Raw genomic sequence first — 27,722 nt, 5'->3', positions numbered from 1 at the left:
TTAGAAGGGATGGACTCCGAAGCAAGCATCAAGAATCTCGAGGCACAGAGCGCCCAAGTTCAGTTAGCAATTCTGGAGCTAGCAAAAAGGCAAGAGGAATTGAAAGCCCTGATGGCCAAGAAGAAAAAGAAGCCTAAGGGATCTGTAGGTTTGAGCCACCTAGTGAGGAAAGTCAGAGTCCCAGCCAGGAGGTCCAAAAAGGCGCCAATCCCTAAAGTAGTCGGTGAAGGTGATCAAGAAGACAATCACAACAACCAGGGTTCTGCCAAACCCTCTCTCTCTTCTAACGAAGAAGATTATCATTCCGAAGACGAACAGGGTGATAGCAAATACCAGCAGTTGGAAGAACGCATGAAAGCTATGGAGATACATAAAATACCTGGTTTAGACTTCAACGATCTTGGACTCGTCTCAGGGGTTGTTATCCTTCCAAAGTTCAAAGTTCCTATCTTTGCAAAGTATGATGAGTCTCTTGCCCAAAGCTGCATCTAAGGTCCTATGTGAGAAAGATACAACCTCATACGGCGGATAAAAAATTGTGGATTCATTTCTTCCAGGAAAGTCTGTCGGGTACACAACTCGAGTGGTACTACCAACTGGAAAGTGCAAAAGTTCACACCTGGGAAGATTTGGCCGCTGCTTTCTACAAACAGTATCAATACAACGCTGACCTTGCACAAACCCGTACTCAACTACGGGGCATGACCATGGCACCGAAAGAAAGCTTCAAACGGTATGCACAAAAATGGAGAAATCTAGCTGGAAGGGTTCAACCTCCCTTATCTGATCGTGAGCTGGTCGACATGTTCATGGGAACTTTAACTGGTCCTTTTTACAGTCATTTGCTGGGAAGCTCGTCGTCAGGTTTCACTGACCTGATATTAACTGGAGAGCGTGTCGAAAGCGGCATTCAAAGCGGAAAAATTCAAGTAGGCTCCTCCTCTGGTACTACAAAGAGGCCCATCAGTGGGAGAAATGAAGTCAATACAGTGCACAGTCATAAGGGTTGCAACAAAAGTGATCATCACCAATCTGTAGGGGCTGTTCTGATCTCTACGTCTGCGCCTCAACAAGATCAACCGCCGAAGTATACGCGTCAGCCAGACGCACCAAGAAGGAACTTCGCCAAAATCAACATGCCCATCTCCCAAGCATTGCAGCACTTGTTAAAAGTAAATCTGATTACATTGAGGGATCCTCCGAAGAATGTCAACACTTCCTCTCCTAGTTATCGCCCCGACGCAACATGTGCATACCATTCCAATAGTCCTGGACATGATGCAGATCACTGTTGGGCCTTGAAAAATAAGATCCAAGACATGATAGATGCTGGGGAAATTGAATTCGACCCTCCAGAGATTCCAAATGTCATTACTGCTTCTATGCCCAAGCATGACAAGGCCATCAATGCTGTAGATGATGCTTCTCATGTTGCTGATGTGATGAATTTAACTACTTCCCTCTTAGTTATCAAAGCAAAGCTGCTACAATCCGGTTTATTTCCGGGTTGTAATGAGAATTGTTACCATTGTGCTTCTCAGTCTAACGGCTGTGCGAAATTGAAGGAAGGCATTCAGCGCCTGATGAACAATCATGCAATAATGTTTGAAAGAATTCCCCATGTGAAGAACTATTGCCAGGATTTGTCTGTTATTTCCACAACCCCTGTGAAAATTCCAACAAATAAACCCGTCAAAATTACTGCTGCACCCAGAGTAGCATCTGTAATCATCACCAATCCGGCTCCATTTCCATATTCCTCAGACAAAGCTGTTTCGTGGAGCTATGGCGCGAATGTTTATGTCCATGGAGTTAAACAAGACACCTCGACTGATGAGGCCGTGAATGTTACTAATCCAGTTGTTGATAATATTGTGGGGACTAGTAAGATTACAAGAAGTGGAAGGGTCTTTTCACCGGAAATTTCTCCAAATGTTACTACTACTCCAGTCCAGGTCCTAGTTCCTAATCAAGCTGTCAATGCTCGAGGCAAAGAGTCATTAATTGAACCAGTTCAAGTACCTGTTGAAGTCACTGTTGAAGATCCTTCAAAGCAAGAAATGGAGGAGATTTTGAAAATCATCTGCAAAAGTGATTACAATATTGTTGAACAACTGGGGCACACTGCTTCAAAGATTTCCATGCTATCTCTGTTGAGGTATTCAGAAGCTCATGCCAAGGCCCTGATGAAATTCTTGAAAGTTGCACATGTACCACAAGAGATCTCAGCCGACCAATTTGAAAATTGTGTTGCCAGTCTAACAGTGGATAACGGTCTCGGTTTCTCTGATGCTGATTTAACCCCTGCCGGGAAAAATCACAATAAAGCCTTGCACATCTCTGTTGAATGTAAAGGCACCACTTTGTCTCATGTGTTGGTAGACAATGGTTCCTCGTTAAATGTGTTACCAAAAGTAGTACTGGAGAAACTTGACTTCGAAGGAGTTGTGTTACAACCAAGCGATGTTGTGGTAAGAGCCTTCGACGGGTCAACAAGAACAGTATACGGAGAAGTTAAGCTCCCAATCACAGTGGGCTCTCAGATCTTTGATTCTACCTTTTACGTGATGGACATTCATCCAGCGTACTCCTGTTTACTAGGATGCCCTTGGATACATGGGGCAAGCGCTGTAACTTCTACCCTGCATTAGAAGTTAAAATATCCAATAAAAGGCAAGGTCATCACGGTTTATGGTGAAGAAGAATATGTGGTTAGCCACCTAAGTAACTCCAAGTATGTTGAGAGGGATGGTGAATTCATCGAGACCCCCTGCCAAGCTTTTGAGGTGGTCCCTCCGGCTGTCTCTACTGCCAAACATATCTTTGCTGCTCCTACTACAAGAATAACTCCAACAATGGCTTCTCTCAAAGAAGCTAAGGCTGTGATCGAAAAGGTTGGTTGCACAGTGTGGGGACAACTCCCTGATGTGCCTTACAAGTTCGATAAGCTAGGTATGGGCTATGCTAATGGAACTCAAAAGAATGATCAACATCCTCGTTCTGAAGGATTAATGTCCCATTTCATCAGCCAAGGAGTAAATGCTATCGAAGACGACAAAGTGATCTCAAACCTTATTACTAAGCAACATCCAAAAGAAGTTCCACCCGTTCCCAAAGAGGTTTGGGATACTTTGGGAGAACCGAGCGGCAAGTACGACTTTCTATTGAAGTACACTGTTCCTCAGAGTTCTCTGATTGCCATTAAAGACATTGTCCCAACTGGATGGGATGATCAGTTCGAAGATGACAAAAGTATCACAGGTTCCGTTGCTAAGCAATGCCAAAGTCCACCTAGTCCACCTATTCCAAAAGAAGTCTGGGATACGCTGGGAGAGCCAAGTGGCAAGTATGACTTTATGGTGAAGTATTCCGCTCCCTTGAGCTCAAAAATCGCCATTGAAGACATTGTCCCAACTGGATGGGATGAACATTCCGAAGACGATAAGATAATCACAAGCCCCGTCACTCCTGAAGAAATCTGGGATACACTGGGAGAACCAAGTGGCAAGTATGATTTTCCGGTGAAGTACACTGCTCCCCAGAGTGCGCAAATCTCTATCAAAGACATCATCCCAACTGGATGGGACGATCTTATCGAGTATCTCTCTCAGCCAACAGAGGTACCTCAGCCTGGGCTCTCATCTCCAACAGAGCATCTTGCTCATCCTGAAGGATCAATAGCCCGTCTCGTCACCAAAGAAGTCAATGCTGTGGAAGACGAAGAAGACAACTGCAACTGGGGCAACTGGATATTCCCCACTCACAACAATGGATTGAACAACTGGGAAGTCGAAGATGTTATCTCCTTTGATCAGGAGTAAATGCAATTTCCTGTTTTCGTTGTTTATATGTTCAAAAAATAAAAATGGTTCCTGTACTATCGAACCATGAACTTTAAAGCCAGGTGCCTTGCCAGGGGCACACTGGTCCTTTAGATAAGGGTTTGTCATATCATGATCATATGTTCATTCAATAAACTCATCGGACGTTTGCATATTCAAATTCTGCGAGAGAGATACTCGATAAGATCGTCCCATCTAGTTGGGATGATGTCTTTGATAGAGATTTGCGCACTCTGGGGAGCAGTGTACTTCACCGGAAAATCATACTTGCCACTTGGTTCTCCCAGTGTATCCCAGATTTCTTCAGGAGTGACGGGGCTTGTGATTATCTTATCGTCTTCGGAATGTTCATCCCATCTAGTTGGGACAATGTCTTCAGTGGCGATTTTTGAGCTCAAGGGAGCGGAATACTTCACCATAAAGTCATACTTGCCACTTGGCTCTCCCAGCGTATCCCAGACTTCTTTTGGAATAGGTGGACTAGGTGGACTTTGGCATTGCTTAGCAACGGAACCTGTGATACTTTTGTCATCTTCGAACTGATCATCCCATCCAGTTGGGACAATGTCTTCAATGGCAATCAGAGAACTCTGAGGTGCAGTGTACTTTACTAGAAAGTCGTACTTGCCGTTCGGTTCTCCCAAAGTATCCCAAACCTCTTTGGGAACGGGTGGAACTTCTTTTGGATGTTGCTTAGTAATAAGGTTTGAGATCACTTTGCCGTCTTCGATAGCATTTACTCCTTGGCTGATGAAATGGGAGATTAATCCTTCAGAACGAGGATGTTGATCATTTTTCTGAGTTCCATTAGCATAGCCCAGACCTAGCTTATCGAACATGTAAGGCACATCAGGGAGTTGTCCCCACACTGTGCAACCACCCTCTTCGATCATAGCCTTAGCATCTTTGAGAGAAGCCATTGTTGGAGTTATTCTTGTAGCAGGAGCAGCAAAAAGATGTTTGGCAGTAGAGACAGCCGGAGGGACCACCTCAAAAGCTTTGCAGGGGGTCTCGATGAATTCACCATCCATCTCAACATACTTGGAGTTACTTAGGTGGCTAACCACATATTCTTCTTCACCATAAACCGTGACAACCTTGCCTTTTATCGGATATTTTAACTTCTAATGCAGGGTAGAAGTTACAGCGCTTGCCCCATCTATCCAAGGGCGTCCTAGTAAACAGGAGTACGCTGGATGAATGTCCATCACGTAAAAGGTAGAATCAAAGATCTGAGAGCCCACTCTGATTGGGAGCTTAACTTCTCCGTATACTGTTCTTGTTGACCCGTCGAAGACTCTTACCACAACATCGCTTGGTTGTAACACAACTCCTTCGAAGTCAAGTTTCTCCAATACTACTTTTGGTAACACATTTAACGAGGAACCATTAACTACCAGCACATGAGACAAAGTGGTGCCTTTACATTCAATAGAGATGTGCAGGGCTTTATTGTGATTTTTCCCTGCAGGGGTTAAATCAACATCAGAGAAACCGAGACCGTTATCCACTGTTAGACTGGCAACACAATTTTCAAATTGGTCGACTGAGATCTCTTGTGGTACATGTGCAACTTTCAAGAATTTCATCAGGGCCTTGGCATGAGCTTCTGAATACCTCAACAGAGATAGCATTGAAATCTTTGAAGCAGTGTGCCCCAGTTGTTCAACAATATTGTAATCACTTTTGCAGATGATTTTCAAAATCTCCTCCATTTCTTATCTTCAACAGTGACTTCAACAGGTACTTGAACTGGTTCAATTAATGGCTCTTTGCCTCGAGCATTGACAGCTTGATTAGGAACTGCGACCAGGACTGGAGTAGTAGTAACATTTGGAGAAATTTCCGGCAAAAAGACCCTTCCACTTCTTGTAATCTTACTAGTCCCCACAATATTATCAACAACTGGATTAGTAACATTCACGACCTCATCAGTCGAGGTGTCTTGTTTAACTCCATGGACATAAACATTCGCGCCATAGCTCCACGGAACAACTTTGTTTGAGGAATATGGAAATGGAGACGGATTGGTGATGATTATAGATGCTACTCTGGGTGCAGCAGTAATTTTGACGGGTTTATTTGCTGGAATTTTCACAGGGGTTGTGGAAATAACAGACAAATCCTGACAATAGTTCTTCACATGGGGAATTCTTTCAAACATTATTGCATGATTGTTCATCAGGCGCTGAATGCCTTCCTTCAATTTCGCACAGCCGTTAGACTGAGAAGCACAATGGTAACAATTCTCATTACAACCCGGAAATAAACCGGATTGTAGCAGCTTTGCTTTTCATAACTAAGAGGGAAGTAGTTAAATTCAACACATCAGCAACATGAGAAGCATCATCTACAACATTGATGGCCTTGTCATGCTTGGGCATAGGAGCAGTAATGACATTTGGAATCTCTGGAGGGTCGAATTCAATTTCCCCAGCATCTATCATGTCTTGGATCTTATTTTTCAAGGCCCAACAGTGATCTGCATCATGTCTAGGACTATTGGAATGGTATGCACATGTTGCGTCGGGGCGATAACTAGGAGAGGAAGTGTTGACATTCTTCGGAGGATCCCTCAATGTAATCAGATTTACTTTTAACAAGTGCTGCAATGCTTGGGAGATGGGCATGTTGATTTTGGTGAAGTTCCTTCTTGGTGCGTCTGGCCGACGCGTATACTTCGGCGGTTGATCTTGTTGAGGCGCAGACGTAGAGATGAGAACAGCCCCTACAGATTGATGATGATGACTTTTGTTGCGACCCTTCTGACTGTGCACTGTATTGACTTCATTTCTCCCACTGATGGGCCTCTTTGTAGTACCAGAGGAGCTTCCCAGCAAATGACTGTAAAAAGGGCCAGTTAAAGTGCCCATGAACATGTCGACCAGCTCGCGATCAGATAAGGGAGGTTGAACCCTTCCAGCTAGATCTCTCCATTTTTGTGCATACCCTTTGAAGCTTTCTTTCGGTGCCATGGTCATGCCCCGTAGTTGAGTACGGGTTGGTGCAAGGTCAGCGTTGTATTGATACTGTTTGTAGAAAGCAGCAGCCAAATCTTCCCAGGTGTGAACTTTTGCACTTTCCAGTTGGTAGTACCATTCGAGTTGTGTACCCGACAGACTTTCCTGGAAGAAATGAATCCACAATTTTTTATCCGCCGTATGAGGTTGTATCTTTCTCACATAGGACCTTAGATGCAGCTGTGGGCAAGATACTCCATCATACTTTGCAAAGATAGGAACTTTGAACTTTGGAGGGATAACAACCCCTGAGACGAGTCCAAGATCGTTGAAGTCTAAACCAGGTATTTTCTGTATCTCCATAGCTTTCATGCGTTCTTCCAACTGCTAGTGATTGTTATCACCATGTTCGTCTTCGGAATGATAATCTTCTTCGTTAGAAGAGAGAGAGAGGGTTTGGCAGAACCCTGGTTGCTGTGATTGTCTTCTTGATCACCTTCACCGACTACTTCAGGGATTGGCGCCATTTTGGACCTCCTGGCTGGTGTCATACCCCAATTTTTGACCCTAAGATCATACATCAATTGCATTCAATCATCAATCAAAAGCACCATTGTGAGGCTTTGTCTTTGATACTGTGATTATCTCTGAGGGGAATCATTAAGCACTTTTAGATTTTTATTTGTTTAGTGCTAACCAAAAATCAAAAAAATATGTGTTTTGTCTCTTTTGTTTATATTTTACAGGTGAAAGATCGGGCAAAAGTCAAAACAGTGCAAGAAAACAATTTTTGAAAATTTGAAGGTGGAAATCGATTTACCCCTGTGGGAAATCGATTTCCTGTGCGCAAAATTCAAAAAAATATAAGGAGGGAAGCTTGACATCATTTTGGCACCTTTTTATTTGATCATTTTACCAATTTTCCACCTCATCAAAATTAACTCCTTCATTAAACCCCCTTAAATATCATTTTACCATTTAAATCCCACTTTAATTACCAATTAACCACAAATTAATTACCAAACACAAAAAGACCAATTTGCCAGTACTCTTGCTCCAATTCTATAAATAGAGACCTCTACTCTCTCATTTCTCAAGCTTTGAGAGCCAAAAAACCCCTTGCAATTTCTCTCCTCATCCCTACCAAATTCACCAAAGCTCTTTATTCTTTCATAAAGTTTGTGAGTCACACCTTGAACCTCACAAACTTTGAGCTAAACCACCATCCATTTCACTCTTTTTTCTTCAATTGTTGAGAGATCAAGATTTGTGTTGGTGATTGTTGAAGTGGATCTAAGTTTTGTTCAAGAATTGGTAATTTTCATCCTCCTTTTCCATCTACCATAATGTGATTCTTTGTTGTTTGTGTTCAATGCATCTTTGATGCTATATTGGTCCTATTTGATGGTGATTTGATGGAAAATTCGTGCTCCAATGGATATGTGATCATAAGGTGTTTGTATGTTTGCCTAGATCAAGTTTCAAAGTTCATAATGCTGTTTTTTTGAAAACTGTGCGCAGGAAATCGATTTCCACTCTATTTTTTGCACCAGATCTGAATTCTCGCTTTATCGCTTTATTCTATCATTTTATCATATTTACATTCCGCTATTTTTCCTTTGTCCATTTGGACGTTTATATTCCGCTATTTTCTCTTTGTCCATTTGGACATACGTTTATGTTTCCGCTATTTTCTCTTTGTCCACTTTGGCCATACTTTATTTTTATGCTAAAACACTAATAATCAACCAAAATCTAAAAAACACATAAGGTTCTCTTTCGGACTATTGGTTACTATCCCGAGCATTTTGGAGATTTGGACTTATGGACTTAGCGCCTCTGGACCCTTATTATGTTAATTATTCTGTTGTTATTCTGTCTGTCTGGCATTGGATTGTTGTCTGTTTATGTGTGCAGGTATTTCCTTGAAAGTCCTTGATGGTTAATTCCAAGGCATTGAGATAAGGATTTTACCCGAAAACAGCCGTTACTCTGCCTGATTTTCGACAGAATTTTAATGTGCTTAATGCAAAATGGTGCTAAGATAATAAGTTCATCTGGATCCCCAAGTGATAATGTTGGTTTAGTATTGATATTCCAAATGATGGGAAATCTACCTTGACTCATAATGTCAAGTGTTGGCTTCTTCTTCGGTTAGACCGTTCTTTTCCTTAGCTTTTATTTTACGCAATAGGATAGCCTCTTCATCTCCTCCCATTCTTAAATTTTCAAAATCTTCTCCCTTTTTCAAAAACCTTCTTATGTTTGCAATCTTTTCGAAACCTTTTTCTTAAAAAATATCTTTTGCCTTCAATGGCCTTTTTCTTCAAAAAGTTTAGACACTATTAATTGTCGAAATGAGTGGTTATACCCCACGATTTTGAAATTGATTGATATAATGAGATCTTTTCCGCGTGAGAGAGCTAGTGGCATACTCGTCGATTTTATCCGAGTTGGAGCCCTTCTTTCATTTGCGATGCAAAGAACTCATTTGTTCTCATGCTCAAGATCAATGGCTGTGTATTTCTCTCCAACGACGATAAAGTGTTTATTCGTTTTAAAAAACGTTTTTCCCTTTAAGCGGAACTACATTAGCTCTGACTTCTCCATTGCACCGAGGAGGTATGTAGGCACAAAGCTTAACGCTTTGCCGAGCTTATTTTAAAAATAAAACAAACCCTTTTTTAGCACACACACAACACAGATTTTCAAAAAGGTTCCTGTGGAATACCACAGATATGAGGGGTGCTTTAAACCTTCCCCTTGTATAATCAACACCCGAACCTGAGTTCTCTTCCTTGTTTTAAAAACAAAACTTTGGGTTTTTCGTTCTTTTCCCTTTTCCTTTGAAAAAATAAAGCGCGGTGGCGATTTCAAAAGAAATATTGATTCGAGTCAATCCTATGGCTTCGATATCAGATTTTCCCCGCTACAGCTGGGACTCTGATTTTCCTCACGAGGTGGCTCAAACCTACAGATCCCTTAGGCTTCTTTTTCTTCTTGGCCATCAGGGCTTTCGGTTCCTCTTGCCCTTTTGCTAGCTCTAGAATTGCTAACTGAACTTGGGCGCTCTGTGCCTCGAGATTCTTGATGCTTGCTTCGGAATCCATCCCTTCTAACTGAAATAAACAGCGAGAAGATGAGAAACCCGTTATGTGAACCTGTTATGAAATGTTTAGGAATGAGATGCATATGCAATGTTTTCAACGATCTTAGAATTTAGATTCGTTTAAACAAAAGAGAAACAAACGTTTATTAGCCAAACATTTTATTTCTTTTCTCTTTTCCTGTTCTCTTTTTTCTTTTTTTTCTTGCCTCTTTCGGGCTTACAAGATAAAGCAAATAAAAGAAAATAAAAGATTCTTCAAGCCTCCCATGGACGCTTTCTCTTTGCACCCAGGAACGTGTTGATCTGCTGTTCTCCATGGAGTTGTTTGGTGAGCTCCAACACTTTACTTTTATAGTCCTGACAATGTGCTTTGAAGGTGTCCCTTTCTTCTTTTAGTTTAACCCAAGATTTCTGCAGTTCTTCCAGGTCAGTCGGCATATCCGGATGTAGAATAACTCGAGGTTCCTCCCCTTCGACTTCTGGCTCAATGGTCACAGGTAGGATAGCGGGATATGGCATGATGAACTTCTGAGCACGAGCACACACCCATTTGAGGTAAGGCTCCATGGGAATAGAATTCCATTGTCCTAAAGACTTGCTTTCTACTTTGTAGACACTGTCCCAAACATGTATAAACCTTTGTCGATATCCTTGGGAATCATCTTCGTAATTGAACATAATGCTGTGGATGATCATGTCGTGAGGACCATTTCTTCGTGCATATCCAAATTGGCGCAAACCTTTGTAGGTGATGCCTCCCCTAATGCGAAGGAGCGGCACATTAGGGTACTCCCTACAATGGTCAATAAGAGTGATGTCTTCTTGAAAGAAGTTGTTCCACCGGATATCTGAATGAGATAAGGACATAATTCTGTGAGACCATTGCATCTTTTGCTCGTTTTTCAACACCGATCGGGGAAGGTAAACCATCTAGCCAGTAGTGGTACACAACACATAAGAGTCCCTCGCTTTTTCATGGTACGAGTGTATAGAGAATGTAGAATGTCTCCCAGCAAAGTAGGTACCGGATTGCGGGTTAAGAAAATGTTGATAGCGTGCACGCCTATGAATTGGTCGGGATTAGGGAATAACACCAACCCATATATCAAAAGAGCCACGACTTCTTCAAAAGCTTGGTAATTCGTATCCTTCAGTAATGATCGAGCCTTTCCCATTAAGAATTGATCTTGAATAGGTAACCCATTCAGTTCATAGAATTCCTCCAAGGTGGGTACTAGCTGGTAATCGGGAAATGTAAAACAATGATGTTTGGGATCAAAGAAATGGAACAGGACCCGTATCATGTCTTCTTCAAATTTTGAGGTAACCAAATGGAGTAGGTGACCATGCTTCTCGGTGAATTGAGCATTTCTGGGAAATTCGGATATTAATTCCTTAAGTTCAGATGGTACTGTTGAGATGTTGATCCGGATGTAATTTCTGGTAGCAGGAGCCATTACCTACAACAACAGAACAAAAGTAAACTCTTCGGTCCTTGAAATGATTAGTGAAAAATGATATGCTTATGATGTCTATGATGTTATGAAGGCTTAGGTTTAAAGGCTTGCACGAGGTTCATAGGTGATACCCTCCCCACTGAAGTTTAGTTTGTTTAAACATGTCTTAGAATGGTATTCGGGTTCTATGATCCTTGGAGACAACATCTCAAAACGGCACTCGGACGGCCGATCAAAACATTCCTCAAGGAAACCAACTTCGATCAATTTCAAAGCCAGTCACTTAATAGGTCACAAGTCAAGTTCAACTAAAGGTTCTAAGGCAAATTAGTGCTTGATGACATTTCGGAAGCCTCACTTGTTGGAAGAAAATGACTGGACTGATTGGTGCCTTTCAGACTTTGATGTGTTGAACCTTGAATGTGAATCAGTAGTCAAATGGGACATAGTCGTACGCTTTATTCCCTAACTTTTGCCTAGGCCGCCTTTTCAGGTTTTCAGCCTACCGAGATAATTTGTATATATTTTTTAGTCTCTAATTTTTGCCTGGATCGCCCTTTCAGGTTTTCAATCCACCGAGACGCCTATTTTTTGCCTAAGTCGCCCTCTCGGGTTTTCAACTTAGCGATCTTTTATTTCTTTAAGCGAATTAACTTTTGACTATGTCCGCATTCACAGGGTGTGGGAAATCCTCGCCATCCATAATGGTAAGCAACATGGCTCCGCCGGAGAATACTTTCTTGATTACAAATGGTCCCTCATAAGTGGGAGTCCACTTGCCCCTGGGATCACCCTGTGGTAAGATGATACGTTTGACAACCAAATCACCGGTTTGATATGCCTGACTTTTGACTTTTCTGTTGAAAGCTTTGATCATACATTTCTGGTACAACTGACCATGACAAATAGCCGTAAGCCTCTTCTCATCAATCAAGTTTATCTGGTCCAATTGAGTCTGAATCCAATCGTCTTCGTCTAGATCGGCTTCTTTCATAATCCTTAGGGAAGGAATCTGAATTTCAATTGGAAGAACTGCCTCCATACCATAGACTAAGGAAATGGAGTTGCCCCTGTTGAGGTACGTGTTGAAGTGCGATAACCGTGAAGAGAAAAAGGTAACATCTCATGCCAGTCTTTGTAGGTTATTGTCATCTTCTGTATGATCTTCTTGATGTTCTTGTTGGCAGCTTCCATGGCACCATTCATCTTTGGTCGATATGGAGAGGAATTATGATGTTTAATCTTGAACTGCGTGCAGAGTTCAGTAATCATCCTGTTGTTTAAATTGGTGCCATTGTCGGTGATGATCCTTTCAGGGATGCCATACCGACAAATGAGACTGTTCTTGATAAACCGGGCCACAACATTCTTGGTGACAGAAGCAAACGAGGCTGCCTCTACCCATTTGGTGAAGTAATCAATAGTAACCAGGATAAAACGATGTCCGTTGGAAGCCGTAGGCTTGATTTCTCCAATCATATCGATGCCCCACATTACAAAAGGCCATGGAGCCGTCAGAACGTTTAATGGGACTAGAGGTATATGTACTTTGTTGGCGTATATTTGGCATTTGTGACAAGTTCTAGAGTGATGATGGCAGTCTGTCTCCATGGTAGACCAGTAGTATCCTGCTCTCAAAATCTTTTTAGCCATTATATGTCCACTTGAATGAGTACCAAAGGTACCGTCGTGTATATCTTCCATAATCTGTTCCGCTTCCTTCTTGTTCACACAACGAAGCAAAGTCGAGTCATGATTGCGTTTGTACAGGGTTCCATTACTTAGAAAGAATTTGGCAGCAAATCTTCTTAGAAACTTTCTGTCATTAATGGATGCCCCTTCAAGATACTCCTGAGCTTCGAGATATCTTTTTACTTCATGGAACCATGGTTTTTCTTCCACTCCTTCGGTATTGATCTCGTTGCAATAGGCTGGTTCATCCTGTCTGTAAATGGTGATCATAGGCGCCTCATTGTCCCACCTGACTTTGAACATAGATTACATTGTAGCTAAAGCATCAGCCAGTTGATTTTCTTCGCGCAGGATATGCTCAAAAGTGATTTCTTCGAAGTAAGGAATCAAACTCAGCACATGTTCTTTGTAAGGAATTAAATTCGGGTGCTTTGTGTCCCATTCTCCTTTAACTTGATAAATTACAAGGGCAGAGTCCTCGTATACCTCTAGGAACTTGATTCTCAGATCGATTGCAGCTCTGAGACCCAAAATACATGCTTCGTACTCGGCTATATTGTTAGTGCAGTCGAAGCATAGTCTGGCAGTGAATGGTGTATGTCCTCCTGCGGGAGAAATGATTACAGCTCCGATGCCATTGCCAAGCGCATTAGAGGCTCCATCAAAAACCATAGTCCATCGGGACCCTGGCTCGGGTCCTTCCTCCGGTCCGGGTTGTTCGTAGTCAGTAACTAGCATAATATCTTCATCTGGGAAGTCAAAGTTCAACGCTTGATAATCATCCACTGCTTGATGAGCCAGATGATCATCTACCACACTTCCTTTGATCGCCTTTTGCGAAGTGTACTGGATGTCATATTCTGTCAAGATCATTTGCCATCTTGCTATTCTTCCAGAGAGAGCAGATTTTTCGAACACATATTTGATAGGATCCATTTTGGAGATCAACAAAGTGGTATGGTTTAGCATATACTGTCTTAGTCGGCGAGCCGCCCATGCCAAGGCACAACAAGTTTTCTGGAAGAAATGAATCCACAATTTTTTATCCGCCGTATGAGGTTGTATCTTTCTCACATAGGACCTTAGATGCAGCTGTGGGCAAGATACTCCATCATACTTTGCAAAGATAGGAACTTTGAACTTTGGAGGGATAACAACCCCTGAGACGAGTCCAAGATCGTTGAAGTCTAAACCAGGTATTTTCTGTATCTCCATAGCTTTCATGCGTTCTTCCAACTGCTAGTGATTGTTATCACCATGTTCGTCTTCGGAATGATAATCTTCTTCGTTAGAAGAGAGAGAGAGGGTTTGGCAGAACCCTGGTTGCTGTGATTGTCTTCTTGATCACCTTCACCGACTACTTCAGGGATTGGCGCCATTTTGGACCTCCTGGCTGGTGTCATACCCCAATTTTTGACCCTAAGATCATACATCAATTGCATTCAATCATCAATCAAAAGCACCATTGTGAGGCTTTGTCTTTGATACTGTGATTATCTCTGAGGGGAATCATTAAGCACTTTTAGATTTTTATTTGTTTAGTGCTAACCAAAAATCAAAAAAATATGTGTTTTGTCTCTTTTGTTTATATTTTACAGGTGAAAGATCGGGCAAAAGTCAAAACAGTGCAAGAAAACAATTTTTGAAAATTTGAAGGTGGAAATCGATTTACCCCTGTGGGAAATCGATTTCCTGTGCGCAAAATTCAAAAAAATATAAGGAGGGAAGCTTGACATCATTTTGGCACCTTTTTATTTGATCATTTTACCAATTTTCCACCTCATCAAAATTAACTCCTTCATTAAACCCCCTTAAATATCATTTTACCATTTAAATCCCACTTTAATTACCAATTAACCACAAATTAATTACCAAACACAAAAAGACCAATTTGCCAGTACTCTTGCTCCAATTCTATAAATAGAGACCTCTACTCTCTCATTTCTCAAGCTTTGAGAGCCAAAAAACCCCTTGCAATTTCTCTCCTCATCCCTACCAAATTCACCAAAGCTCTTTATTCTTTCATAAAGTTTGTGAGTCACACCTTGAACCTCACAAACTTTGAGCTAAACCACCATCCATTTCACTCTTTTTTCTTCAATTGTTGAGAGATCAAGATTTGTGTTGGTGATTGTTGAAGTGGATCTAAGTTTTGTTCAAGAATTGGTAATTTTCATCCTCCTTTTCCATCTACCATAATGTGATTCTTTGTTGTTTGTGTTCAATGCATCTTTGATGCTATATTGGTCCTATTTGATGGTGATTTGATGGAAAATTCGTGCTCCAATGGATATGTGATCATAAGGTGTTTGTATGTTTGCCTAGATCAAGTTTCAAAGTTCATAATGCTGTTTTTTTGAAAACTGTGCGCAGGAAATCGATTTCCACTCTATTTTTTGCACCAGATCTGAATTCTGCAGGCAAGAAATCGATTTCCTACAGAGGTAAATCGATTTCCAGTGAGGCAGAATGCTTGTTTTTACTATTTTTGACTTGTTTTTGGTTCTAACTCTTCTTCTACTCCATTCTTTTGATATTTTCTTTGAATCACAAACTAGAGGCCTAATTTCTCTCTAATTTCAATGGACTTAGGGCGTCGATAGGATGAGAATCCAAATCTGCAAAATTATGTGATTGAAATTATGGATGAAAGGAGCTTTTAATGTGGTTCCATCTTTTGTTTCTCTTTATTTTGATCGATGAATGTCTTAATACTTTGAGAATTCTTATGGATTCTTGGTAAAGACTAGGTCACTCACCATTTTTCTTTTCGTGCGGTATTGCTTTCGGAGAATGATCTACATATCATTCCTCTCGCATGCATTAGCACATAAAGTTTTGACCGGCCTCGTTGTAGGGTGATTTCTACATAAATCACTTGGCGATCTGCTTAACATAGCGCAATATTTCGTGTCCCGAATCAAAAAGATCAAACATGGAAGAGAATTGTATGCGGTTGATTTAAGACTTATGAAGGTTTATCGTGTAGTCGCTATGATTTTATCAAGCTTCTGATAAATGTTCATTGAATTTAAATCCGAGTACATCCTTCACTCACCATCGATCTTTATTACTAACTTTGATAACATACTTGACAAGTTTCAAGATGGTTATCTTTAACATTTAACAATTGACTTTAATTTTCGTACTTCTATTATATTGCTCTTTATATTTCTCGCTTTATCGCTTTATTCTATCATTTCATCATATTTACATTCCGCTATTTTTCCTTTGTCCATTTGGACGTTTATATTCCGCTATTTTCTCTTTGTCCATTTGGACATACGTTTATGTTTCCGCTATTTTCTCTTTGTCCACTTTGGCCATACTTTATTTTTATGCTAAAACACTAATAATCAACCAAAATCTAAAAAACACATAAGGTTCTCTTTCGGACTATTGGTTACTATCCCGAGCATTTTGGAGATTTGGACTTATGGACTTAGCGCCTCTGGACCCTTATTATGTTAATTACTCTGTTGTTATTCTGTCTGTCTGGCATTGGATTGTTGTCTGTTTATGTGTGCAGGTATTTCCTTGAAAGTCCTTGATGGTTAATTCCAAGGCATTGAGATAAGGATTTTACCCGAAAACAGCCGTTACTCTGCCTGATTTTCGCTAGAATTTTAATGTGCTTAATGCAAAATGGTGCTAAGATAATAAGTTCATCTGGATCCCCAAGTGATAATGTTGGTTTAGTATTGATATTCCAAATGATGGGAAATCTACCTTGACTCATAATGTCAAGTGTTGGCTTCTTCTTCGGTTAGACCGTTCTTTTCCTTAGCTTTTATTTTACGCAATAGGATAGCCTCTTCATCTCCTCCCATTCTTAAATTTTCAAAATCTTCTCCCTTTTTCAAAAACCTTCTTATGTTTGCAATCTTTTCGAAACCTTTTTCTTAAAAAATATCTTTTGCCTTCAATGGCCTTTTTCTTCAAAAAGTTTAGACACTATTAATTGTCGAAATGAGTGGTTATACCCCACGATTTTGAAATTGATTGATATAATGAGATCTTTTCCGCGTGAGAGAGCTAGTGGCATACTCGTTGATTTTATCCGAGTTGGAGCCCTTCTTTCATTTGCGATGCAAAGAACTCATTTGTTCTCATGCTCAAGATCAATGGCTGTGTATTTCTCTCCGACGACGATAAAGTGTTTATTCGTTTTAAAAAACGTTTTTCCCTTTAAGCGGAACTACATTAGCTCTGACTTCTCCATTGCACCGAGGAGGTATGTAGGCCCAAGGCTTAACGTCTTGACGAGCTTATTTTAAAAATAAAACAAACCCTTTTTTAGCACACACACAACACAGATTTTCAAAAAGGTTTCTGTGGAGTACCACAGATATGAGGGGTGCTTTAAACCTTCCCCTCATATAATCAACACCCGTACCTGAGATCTCTTTCTTGTTTTAAAAACAAAACTTTGGGTTTTTCGTTCTTTTCCCTTTTCCTTTGAAAAAATAAAGCGCGGTGGCGATTTCAAAAGAAATATTGATTCGAGTCAATCCTATGGCTTCGATATCAGATTTTCCCCGCTACAGCTGGGACTCTGACTTTCCTCACGAGGTGGCTCAAACCTACAGATCCCTTAGGCTTCTTTTTCTTCTTGGCCATCAGGGCTTTCGGTTCCTCTTGCCCTTTTGCTAGCTCTAGAATTGCTAACTGAACTTGGGCGCTCTGTGCCTCGAGATTCTTGATGCTTGCTTCGGAATCCATCCCTTCTAACTGAAATAAACAGCGAGAAGATGAGAAACCCGTTATGTGAACCTGTTATGAAATGTTTAGGAATGAGATGCATATGCAATGTTTTCAAGGATCTTAGAATTTAGATTCGTTTAAACAAAAGAGAAACAAACGTTTATTAGCCAAACATTTTATTTCTTTTCTCTTTTCCTGTTCTCTTTTTTCTTTTTTTTTCTTGCCTCTTTCGGGCTTACAAGATAAAGCAAATAAAAGAAAATAAAAGATTCTTCAAGCCTCCCATGGAAGCTTTCTCTTTGCACCCAGGAACGTGTTGATCTGCTGTTCTCCATGGAGTTGTTTGGTGAGCTCCAACACTTTACTTTTATAGTCCTGACAATGTGCTTTGAAGGTGTCCCTTTCTTCTGTTAGTTTAACCCAAGATTTCTGCAGTTCTTCCAGGTCAGTCGGCATATCCGGATGTAGAATAACTCGAGGTTCCTCCCCTTCGACTTCTGGCTCAATGGTCACAGGTAGGATAGCGGGATATGGCATGATGAACTTCTGAGCACGAGCACACACCCATTTGAGGTAAGGCTCCATGGGAATAGAATTCCATTGTCCTAAAGACTTGCTTTCTACTTTGTAGACACTGTCCCAAACATGTATAAACCTTTGTCGATATCCTTGGGAATCATCTTCGTAATTGAACATAATGCTGTGGATGATCATGTCGTGAGGACCATTTCTTCGTGCATATCCAAATTGGCGCAAACCTTTGTAGGTGATGCCTCCCCTAATGCGAAGGAGCGGCACATTAGGGTACTCCCTACAATGGTCAATAAGAGTGATGTCTTCTTGAAAGAAGTTGTTCCACCGGATATCTGAATGAGATAAGGACATAATTCTGTGAGACCATTGCATCTTTTGCTCGTTTTTCAACACCGATCGGGGAAGGTAAACCATCTAGCCAGTAGTGGTACACAACACATAAGAGTCCCTCGCTTTTTCATGGTACGAGTGTATAGAGAATGTAGAATGTCTCCCAGCAAAGTAGGTACCGGATTGCGGGTTAAGAAAATGTTGATAGCGTGCACGCCTATGAATTGGTCGGGATTAGGGAATAACACCAACCCATATATCAAAAGAGCCACGACTTCTTCAAAAGCTTGGTAATTCGTATCCTTCAGTAATGATCGAGCCTTTCCCATTAAGAATTGATCTTGAATAGGTAACCCATTCAGTTCATAGAATTCCTCCAAGGTGGGTACTAACTGGTAATCGGGAAATGTAAAACAATGATGTTTGGGATCAAAGAAATGGAACAGGACCCGTATCATGTCTTCTTCAAATTTTGAGGTAACCAAATGGAGTAGGTGACCATGCTTCTCGGTGAATTGAGCATTTCTGGGAAATTCGGATATTAATTCCTTAAGTTCAGATGGTACTGTTGAGATGTTGATCCGGATGTAATTTCTGGTAGCAGGAGCCATTACCTACAACAACAGAACAAAAGTAAACTCTTCGGTCCTTGAAATGATTAGTGAAAAATGATATGCTTATAATGTCTATGATGTTATGAAGGCTTAGGTTTAAAGGCTTGCACGAGGTTCATAGGTGATACCCTCCCCACTGAAGTTTAGTTTGTTTAAACATGTCTTAGAATGGTATTCGGGTTCTATGATCCTTGGAGACAACATCTCAAAACGGCACTCGGACGGCCGATCAAAACATTCCTCAAGGATAACCAACTTCGATCAATTTCAAAGCCAGTCACTTAATAGGTCACAAGTCAAGTTCAACTAAAGGTTCTAAGGCAAATTAGTGCTTGATGACATTTCGGAAGCCTCACTTGTTGGAAGAAAATGACTGGACTGATTGGTGCCTTTCAGACTTTGATGTGTTGAACCTTGAATGTGAATCAGTAGTCAAATGGGACATAGTCGTACGCTTTATTCCCTAACTTTTGCCTAGGCCGCCTTTTCAGGTTTTCAGCCTACCGAGATAATTTGTATATATTTTTTAGTCTCTAATTTTTGCCTGGATCGCCCTTTCAGGTTTTCAATCCACCGAGACGCCTATTTTTTGCCTAAGTCGCCCTCTCGGGTTTTCAACTTAGCGATCTTTTATTTCTTTAAGCGAATTAACTTTTGACTATGTCCGCATTCACAGGGTGTGGGAAATCCTCGCCATCCATAATGGTAAGCAACATGGCTCCGCCGGAGAATACTTTCTTGATTACAAATGGTCCCTCATAAGTGGGAGTCCACTTGCCCCTGGGATCACCCTGTGGTAAGATGATACGTTTGACAACCAAATCACCGGTTTGATATGCCTGACTTTTGACTTTTCTGTTGAAAGCTTTGATCATACATTTCTGGTACAACTGACCATGACAAATAGCCGTAAGCCTCTTCTCATCAATCAAGTTTATCTGGTCCAATTGAGTCTGAATCCAATCGTCTTCGTCTAGATCGGCTTCTTTCATAATCCTTAGGGAAGGAATCTGAATTTCAATTGGAAGAACTGCCTCCATACCATAGACTAAGGAAATGGAGTTGCCCCTGTTGAGGTACGTGTTGAAGTGCGATAACCGTGAAGAGAAAAAGGTAACATCTCATGCCAGTCTTTGTAGGTTATTGTCATCTTCTGTATGATCTTCTTGATGTTCTTGTTGGCAGCTTCCATGGCACCATTCATCTTTGGTCGATATGGAGAGGAATTATGATGTTTAATCTTGAACTGCGTGCAGAGTTCAGTAATCATCCTGTTGTTTAAATTGGTGCCATTGTCGGTGATGATCCTTTCAGGGATGCCATACCGACAAATGAGACTGTTCTTGATAAACCGGGCCACAACATTCTTGGTGACAGAAGCAAACGAGGCTGCCTCTACCCATTTGGTGAAGTAATCAATAGTAACCAGGATAAAACGATGTCCGTTGGAAGCCGTAGGCTTGATTTCTCCAATCATATCGATGCCCCACATTACAAAAGGCCATGGAGCCGTCAGAACGTTTAATGGGACTAGAGGTATATGTACTTTGTTGGCGTATATTTGGCATTTGTGACAAGTTCTAGAGTGATGATGGCAGTCTGTCTCCATGGTAGACCAGTAGTATCCTGCTCTCAAAATCTTTTTAGCCATTATATGTCCACTTGAATGAGTACCAAAGGTACCGTCGTGTATATCTTCCATAATCTGTTCCGCTTCCTTCTTGTTCACACAACGAAGCAAAGTCGAGTCATGATTGCGTTTGTACAGGGTTCCATTACTTAGAAAGAATTTGGCAGCAAATCTTCTTAGAAACTTTCTGTCATTAATGGATGCCCCTTCAAGATACTCCTGAGCTTCGAGATATCTTTTTACTTCATGGAACCATGGTTTTTCTTCCACTCCTTCGGTATTGATCTCGTTGCAATAGGCTGGTTCATCCTGTCTGTAAATGGTGATCATAGGCGCCTCATTGTCCCACCTGACTTTGAACATAGATTACATTGTAGCTAAAGCATCAGCCAGTTGATTTTCTTCGCGCAGGATATGCTCAAAAGTGATTTCTTCGAAGTAAGGAATCAAACTCAGCACATGTTCTTTGTAAGGAATTAAATTCGGGTGCTTTGTGTCCCATTCTCCTTTAACTTGATAAATTACAAGGGCAGAGTCCTCGTATACCTCTAGGAACTTGATTCTCAGATCGATTGCAGCTCTGAGACCCAAAATACATGCTTCGTACTCGGCTATATTGTTAGTGCAGTCGAAGCATAGTCTGGCAGTGAATGGTGTATGTCCTCCTGCGGGAGAAATGATTACAGCTCCGATGCCATTGCCAAGCGCATTAGAGGCTCCATCAAAAACCATAGTCCATCGGGACCCTGGCTCGGGTCCTTCCTCCGGTCCGGGTTGTTCGTAGTCAGTAACTAGCATAATATCTTCATCTGGGAAGTCAAAGTTCAACGCTTGATAATCATCCACTGCTTGATGAGCCAGATGATCATCTACCACACTTCCTTTGATCGCCTTTTGCGAAGTGTACTGGATGTCATATTCTGTCAAGATCATTTGCCATCTTGCTATTCTTCCAGAGAGAGCAGATTTTTCGAACACATATTTGATAGGATCCATTTTGGAGATCAACAAAGTGGTATGGTTTAGCATATACTGTCTTAGTCGGCGAGCCGCCCATGCCAAGGCACAACAAGTTTTCTGGAAGAAATGAATCCACAATTTTTTATCCGCCGTATGAGGTTGTATCTTTCTCACATAGGACCTTAGATGCAGCTGTGGGCAAGATACTCCATCATACTTTGCAAAGATAGGAACTTTGAACTTTGGAGGGATAACAACCCCTGAGACGAGTCCAAGATCGTTGAAGTCTAAACCAGGTATTTTCTGTATCTCCATAGCTTTCATGCGTTCTTCCAACTGCTAGTGATTGTTATCACCATGTTCGTCTTCGGAATGATAATCTTCTTCGTTAGAAGAGAGAGAGAGGGTTTGGCAGAACCCTGGTTGCTGTGATTGTCTTCTTGATCACCTTCACCGACTACTTCAGGGATTGGCGCCATTTTGGACCTCCTGGCTGGTGTCATACCCCAATTTTTGACCCTAAGATCATACATCAATTGCATTCAATCATCAATCAAAAGCACCATTGTGAGGCTTTGTCTTTGATACTGTGATTATCTCTGAGGGGAATCATTAAGCACTTTTAGATTTTTATTTGTTTAGTGCTAACCAAAAATCAAAAAAATATGTGTTTTGTCTCTTTTGTTTATATTTTACAGGTGAAAGATCGGGCAAAAGTCAAAACAGTGCAAGAAAACAATTTTTGAAAATTTGAAGGTGGAAATCGATTTACCCCTGTGGGAAATCGATTTCCTGTGCGCAAAATTCAAAAAAATATAAGGAGGGAAGCTTGACATCATTTTGGCACCTTTTTATTTGATCATTTTACCAATTTTCCACCTCATCAAAATTAACTCCTTCATTAAACCCCCTTAAATATCATTTTACCATTTAAATCCCACTTTAATTACCAATTAACCACAAATTAATTACCAAACACAAAAAGACCAATTTGCCAGTACTCTTGCTCCAATTCTATAAATAGAGACCTCTACTCTCTCATTTCTCAAGCTTTGAGAGCCAAAAAACCCCTTGCAATTTCTCTCCTCATCCCTACCAAATTCACCAAAGCTCTTTATTCTTTCATAAAGTTTGTGAGTCACACCTTGAACCTCACAAACTTTGAGCTAAACCACCATCCATTTCACTCTTTTTTCTTCAATTGTTGAGAGATCAAGATTTGTGTTGGTGATTGTTGAAGTGGATCTAAGTTTTGTTCAAGAATTGGTAATTTTCATCCTCCTTTTCCATCTACCATAATGTGATTCTTTGTTGTTTGTGTTCAATGCATCTTTGATGCTATATTGGTCCTATTTGATGGTGATTTGATGGAAAATTCGTGCTCCAATGGATATGTGATCATAAGGTGTTTGTATGTTTGCCTAGATCAAGTTTCAAAGTTCATAATGCTGTTTTTTTGAAAACTGTGCGCAGGAAATCGATTTCCACTCTATTTTTTGCACCAGATCTGAATTCTGCAGGCAAGAAATCGATTTCCTACAGAGGTAAATCGATTTCCAGTGAGGCAGAATGCTTGTTTTTACTATTTTTGACTTGTTTTTGGTTCTAACTCTTCTTCTACTCCATTCTTTTGATATTTTCTTTGAATCACAAACTAGAGGCCTAATTTCTCTCTAATTTCAATGGACTTAGGGCGTCGATAGGATGAGAATCCAAATCTGCAAAATTATGTGATTGAAATTATGGATGAAAGGAGCTTTTAATGTGGTTCCATCTTTTGTTTCTCTTTATTTTGATCGATGAATGTCTTAATACTTTGAGAATTCTTATGGATTCTTGGTAAAGACTAGGTCACTCACCATTTTTCTTTTCGTGCGGTATTGCTTTCGGAGAATGATCTACATATCATTCCTCTCGCATGCATTAGCACATAAAGTTTTGACCGGCCTCGTTGTAGGGTGATTTCTACATAAATCACTTGGCGATCTGCTTAACATAGCGCAATATTTCGTGTCCCGAATCAAAAAGATCAAACATGGAAGAGAATTGTATGCGGTTGATTTAAGACTTATGAAGGTTTATCGTGTAGTCGCTATGATTTTATCAAGCTTCTGATAAATGTTCATTGAATTTAAATCCGAGTACATCCTTCACTCACCATCGATCTTTATTACTAACTTTGATAACATACTTGACAAGTTTCAAGATGGTTATCTTTAACATTTAACAATTGACTTTAATTTTCGTACTTCTATTATATTGCTCTTTATATTTCTCGCTTTATCGCTTTATTCTATCATTTCATCATATTTACATTCCGCTATTTTTCCTTTGTCCATTTGGACGTTTATATTCCGCTATTTTCTCTTTGTCCATTTGGACATACGTTTATGTTTCCGCTATTTTCTCTTTGTCCACTTTGGCCATACTTTATTTTTATGCTAAAACACTAATAATCAACCAAAATCTAAAAAACACATAAGGTTCTCTTTCGGACTATTGGTTACTATCCCGAGCATTTTGGAGATTTGGACTTATGGACTTAGCGCCTCTGGACCCTTATTATGTTAATTACTCTGTTGTTATTCTGTCTGTCTGGCATTGGATTGTTGTCTGTTTATGTGTGCAGGTATTTCCTTGAAAGTCCTTGATGGTTAATTCCAAGGCATTGAGATAAGGATTTTACCCGAAAACAGCCGTTACTCTGCCTGATTTTCGCTAGAATTTTAATGTGCTTAATGCAAAATGGTGCTAAGATAATAAGTTCATCTGGATCCCCAAGTGATAATGTTGGTTTAGTATTGATATTCCAAATGATGGGAAATCTACCTTGACTCATAATGTCAAGTGTTGGCTTCTTCTTCGGTTAGACCGTTCTTTTCCTTAGCTTTTATTTTACGCAATAGGATAGCCTCTTCATCTCCTCCCATTCTTAAATTTTCAAAATCTTCTCCCTTTTTCAAAAACCTTCTTATGTTTGCAATCTTTTCGAAACCTTTTTCTTAAAAAATATCTTTTGCCTTCAATGGCCTTTTTCTTCAAAAAGTTTAGACACTATTAATTGTCGAAATGAGTGGTTATACCCCACGATTTTGAAATTGATTGATATAATGAGATCTTTTCCGCGTGAGAGAGCTAGTGGCATACTCGTTGATTTTATCCGAGTTGGAGCCCTTCTTTCATTTGCGATGCAAAGAACTCATTTGTTCTCATGCTCAAGATCAATGGCTGTGTATTTCTCTCCGACGACGATAAAGTGTTTATTCGTTTTAAAAAACGTTTTTCCCTTTAAGCGGAACTACATTAGCTCTGACTTCTCCATTGCACCGAGGAGGTATGTAGGCCCAAGGCTTAACGTCTTGACGAGCTTATTTTAAAAATAAAACAAACCCTTTTTTAGCACACACACAACACAGATTTTCAAAAAGGTTTCTGTGGAGTACCACAGATATGAGGGGTGCTTTAAACCTTCCCCTCATATAATCAACACCCGTACCTGAGATCTCTTTCTTGTTTTAAAAACAAAACTTTGGGTTTTTCGTTCTTTTCCCTTTTCCTTTGAAAAAATAAAGCGCGGTGGCGATTTCAAAAGAAATATTGATTCGAGTCAATCCTATGGCTTCGATATCAGATTTTCCCCGCTACAGCTGGGACTCTGACTTTCCTCACGAGGTGGCTCAAACCTACAGATCCCTTAGGCTTCTTTTTCTTCTTGGCCATCAGGGCTTTCGGTTCCTCTTGCCCTTTTGCTAGCTCTAGAATTGCTAACTGAACTTGGGCGCTCTGTGCCTCGAGATTCTTGATGCTTGCTTCGGAATCCATCCCTTCTAACTGAAATAAACAGCGAGAAGATGAGAAACCCGTTATGTGAACCTGTTATGAAATGTTTAGGAATGAGATGCATATGCAATGTTTTCAAGGATCTTAGAATTTAGATTCGTTTAAACAAAAGAGAAACAAACGTTTATTAGCCAAACATTTTATTTCTTTTCTCTTTTCCTGTTCTCTTTTTTCTTTTTTTTTCTTGCCTCTTTCGGGCTTACAAGATAAAGCAAATAAAAGAAAATAAAAGATTCTTCAAGCCTCCCATGGAAGCTTTCTCTTTGCACCCAGGAACGTGTTGATCTGCTGTTCTCCATGGAGTTGTTTGGTGAGCTCCAACACTTTACTTTTATAGTCCTGACAATGTGCTTTGAAGGTGTCCCTTTCTTCTGTTAGTTTAACCCAAGATTTCTGCAGTTCTTCCAGGTCAGTCGGCATATCCGGATGTAGAATAACTCGAGGTTCCTCCCCTTCGACTTCTGGCTCAATGGTCACAGGTAGGATAGCGGGATATGGCATGATGAACTTCTGAGCACGAGCACACACCCATTTGAGGTAAGGCTCCATGGGAATAGAATTCCATTGTCCTAAAGACTTGCTTTCTACTTTGTAGACACTGTCCCAAACATGTATAAACCTTTGTCGATATCCTTGGGAATCATCTTCGTAATTGAACATAATGCTGTGGATGATCATGTCGTGAGGACCATTTCTTCGTGCATATCCAAATTGGCGCAAACCTTTGTAGGTGATGCCTCCCCTAATGCGAAGGAGCGGCACATTAGGGTACTCCCTACAATGGTCAATAAGAGTGATGTCTTCTTGAAAGAAGTTGTTCCACCGGATATCTGAATGAGATAAGGACATAATTCTGTGAGACCATTGCATCTTTTGCTCGTTTTTCAACACCGATCGGGGAAGGTAAACCATCTAGCCAGTAGTGGTACACAACACATAAGAGTCCCTCGCTTTTTCATGGTACGAGTGTATAGAGAATGTAGAATGTCTCCCAGCAAAGTAGGTACCGGATTGCGGGTTAAGAAAATGTTGATAGCGTGCACGCCTATGAATTGGTCGGGATTAGGGAATAACACCAACCCATATATCAAAAGAGCCACGACTTCTTCAAAAGCTTGGTAATTCGTATCCTTCAGTAATGATCGAGCCTTTCCCATTAAGAATTGATCTTGAATAGGTAACCCATTCAGTTCATAGAATTCCTCCAAGGTGGGTACTAACTGGTAATCGGGAAATGTAAAACAATGATGTTTGGGATCAAAGAAATGGAACAGGACCCGTATCATGTCTTCTTCAAATTTTGAGGTAACCAAATGGAGTAGGTGACCATGCTTCTCGGTGAATTGAGCATTTCTGGGAAATTCGGATATTAATTCCTTAAGTTCAGATGGTACTGTTGAGATGTTGATCCGGATGTAATTTCTGGTAGCAGGAGCCATTACCTACAACAACAGAACAAAAGTAAACTCTTCGGTCCTTGAAATGATTAGTGAAAAATGATATGCTTATAATGTCTATGATGTTATGAAGGCTTAGGTTTAAAGGCTTGCACGAGGTTCATAGGTGATACCCTCCCCACTGAAGTTTAGTTTGTTTAAACATGTCTTAGAATGGTATTCGGGTTCTATGATCCTTGGAGACAACATCTCAAAACGGCACTCGGACGGCCGATCAAAACATTCCTCAAGGATAACCAACTTCGATCAATTTCAAAGCCAGTCACTTAATAGGTCACAAGTCAAGTTCAACTAAAGGTTCTAAGGCAAATTAGTGCTTGATGACATTTCGGAAGCCTCACTTGTTGGAAGAAAATGACTGGACTGATTGGTGCCTTTCAGACTTTGATGTGTTGAACCTTGAATGTGAATCAGTAGTCAAATGGGACATAGTCGTACGCTTTATTCCCTAACTTTTGCCTAGGCCGCCTTTTCAGGTTTTCAGCCTACCGAGATAATTTGTATATATTTTTTAGTCTCTAATTTTTGCCTGGATCGCCCTTTCAGGTTTTCAATCCACCGAGACGCCTATTTTTTGCCTAAGTCGCCCTCTC

General features: G+C 40.5%; 1 protein-coding gene across 7 annotated transcripts in view; it reads left to right on the top strand.

Moving 5' to 3' along the window:
- The window catches only part of LOC131595066 (uncharacterized), a 64,479-nt gene that overhangs the window by 3,634 nt on the left and 33,123 nt on the right, over positions 1-27,722 (top strand). For 2 of the 7 annotated variants that reach the window (XM_058867299.1, XM_058867301.1), the window contains exon 4: positions 8,720-27,722. This exon is cut by the window's right edge and continues 33,123 nt beyond it. Coding sequence is in view for 2 of the 7 variants with exons in the window: in XM_058867304.1 (XP_058723287.1) it covers positions 702-2,651 (1,950 nt within the window). In the remaining 5 variants the exon portion in view is untranslated. The other 5 variants (XM_058867304.1, XM_058867305.1, XM_058867300.1 and 2 more) reach the window with 4 other exon arrangements.

Source organism: Vicia villosa, linkage group LG4, assembly GCF_029867415.1.
Source record: "Vicia villosa cultivar HV-30 ecotype Madison, WI linkage group LG4, Vvil1.0, whole genome shotgun sequence".
NCBI lineage: Eukaryota > Viridiplantae > Streptophyta > Magnoliopsida > Fabales > Fabaceae > Vicia > Vicia villosa.
The sequence above is the reverse complement of the archived record's forward strand: the minus strand, read 5'-3'. Positions and strand labels throughout refer to the sequence as shown.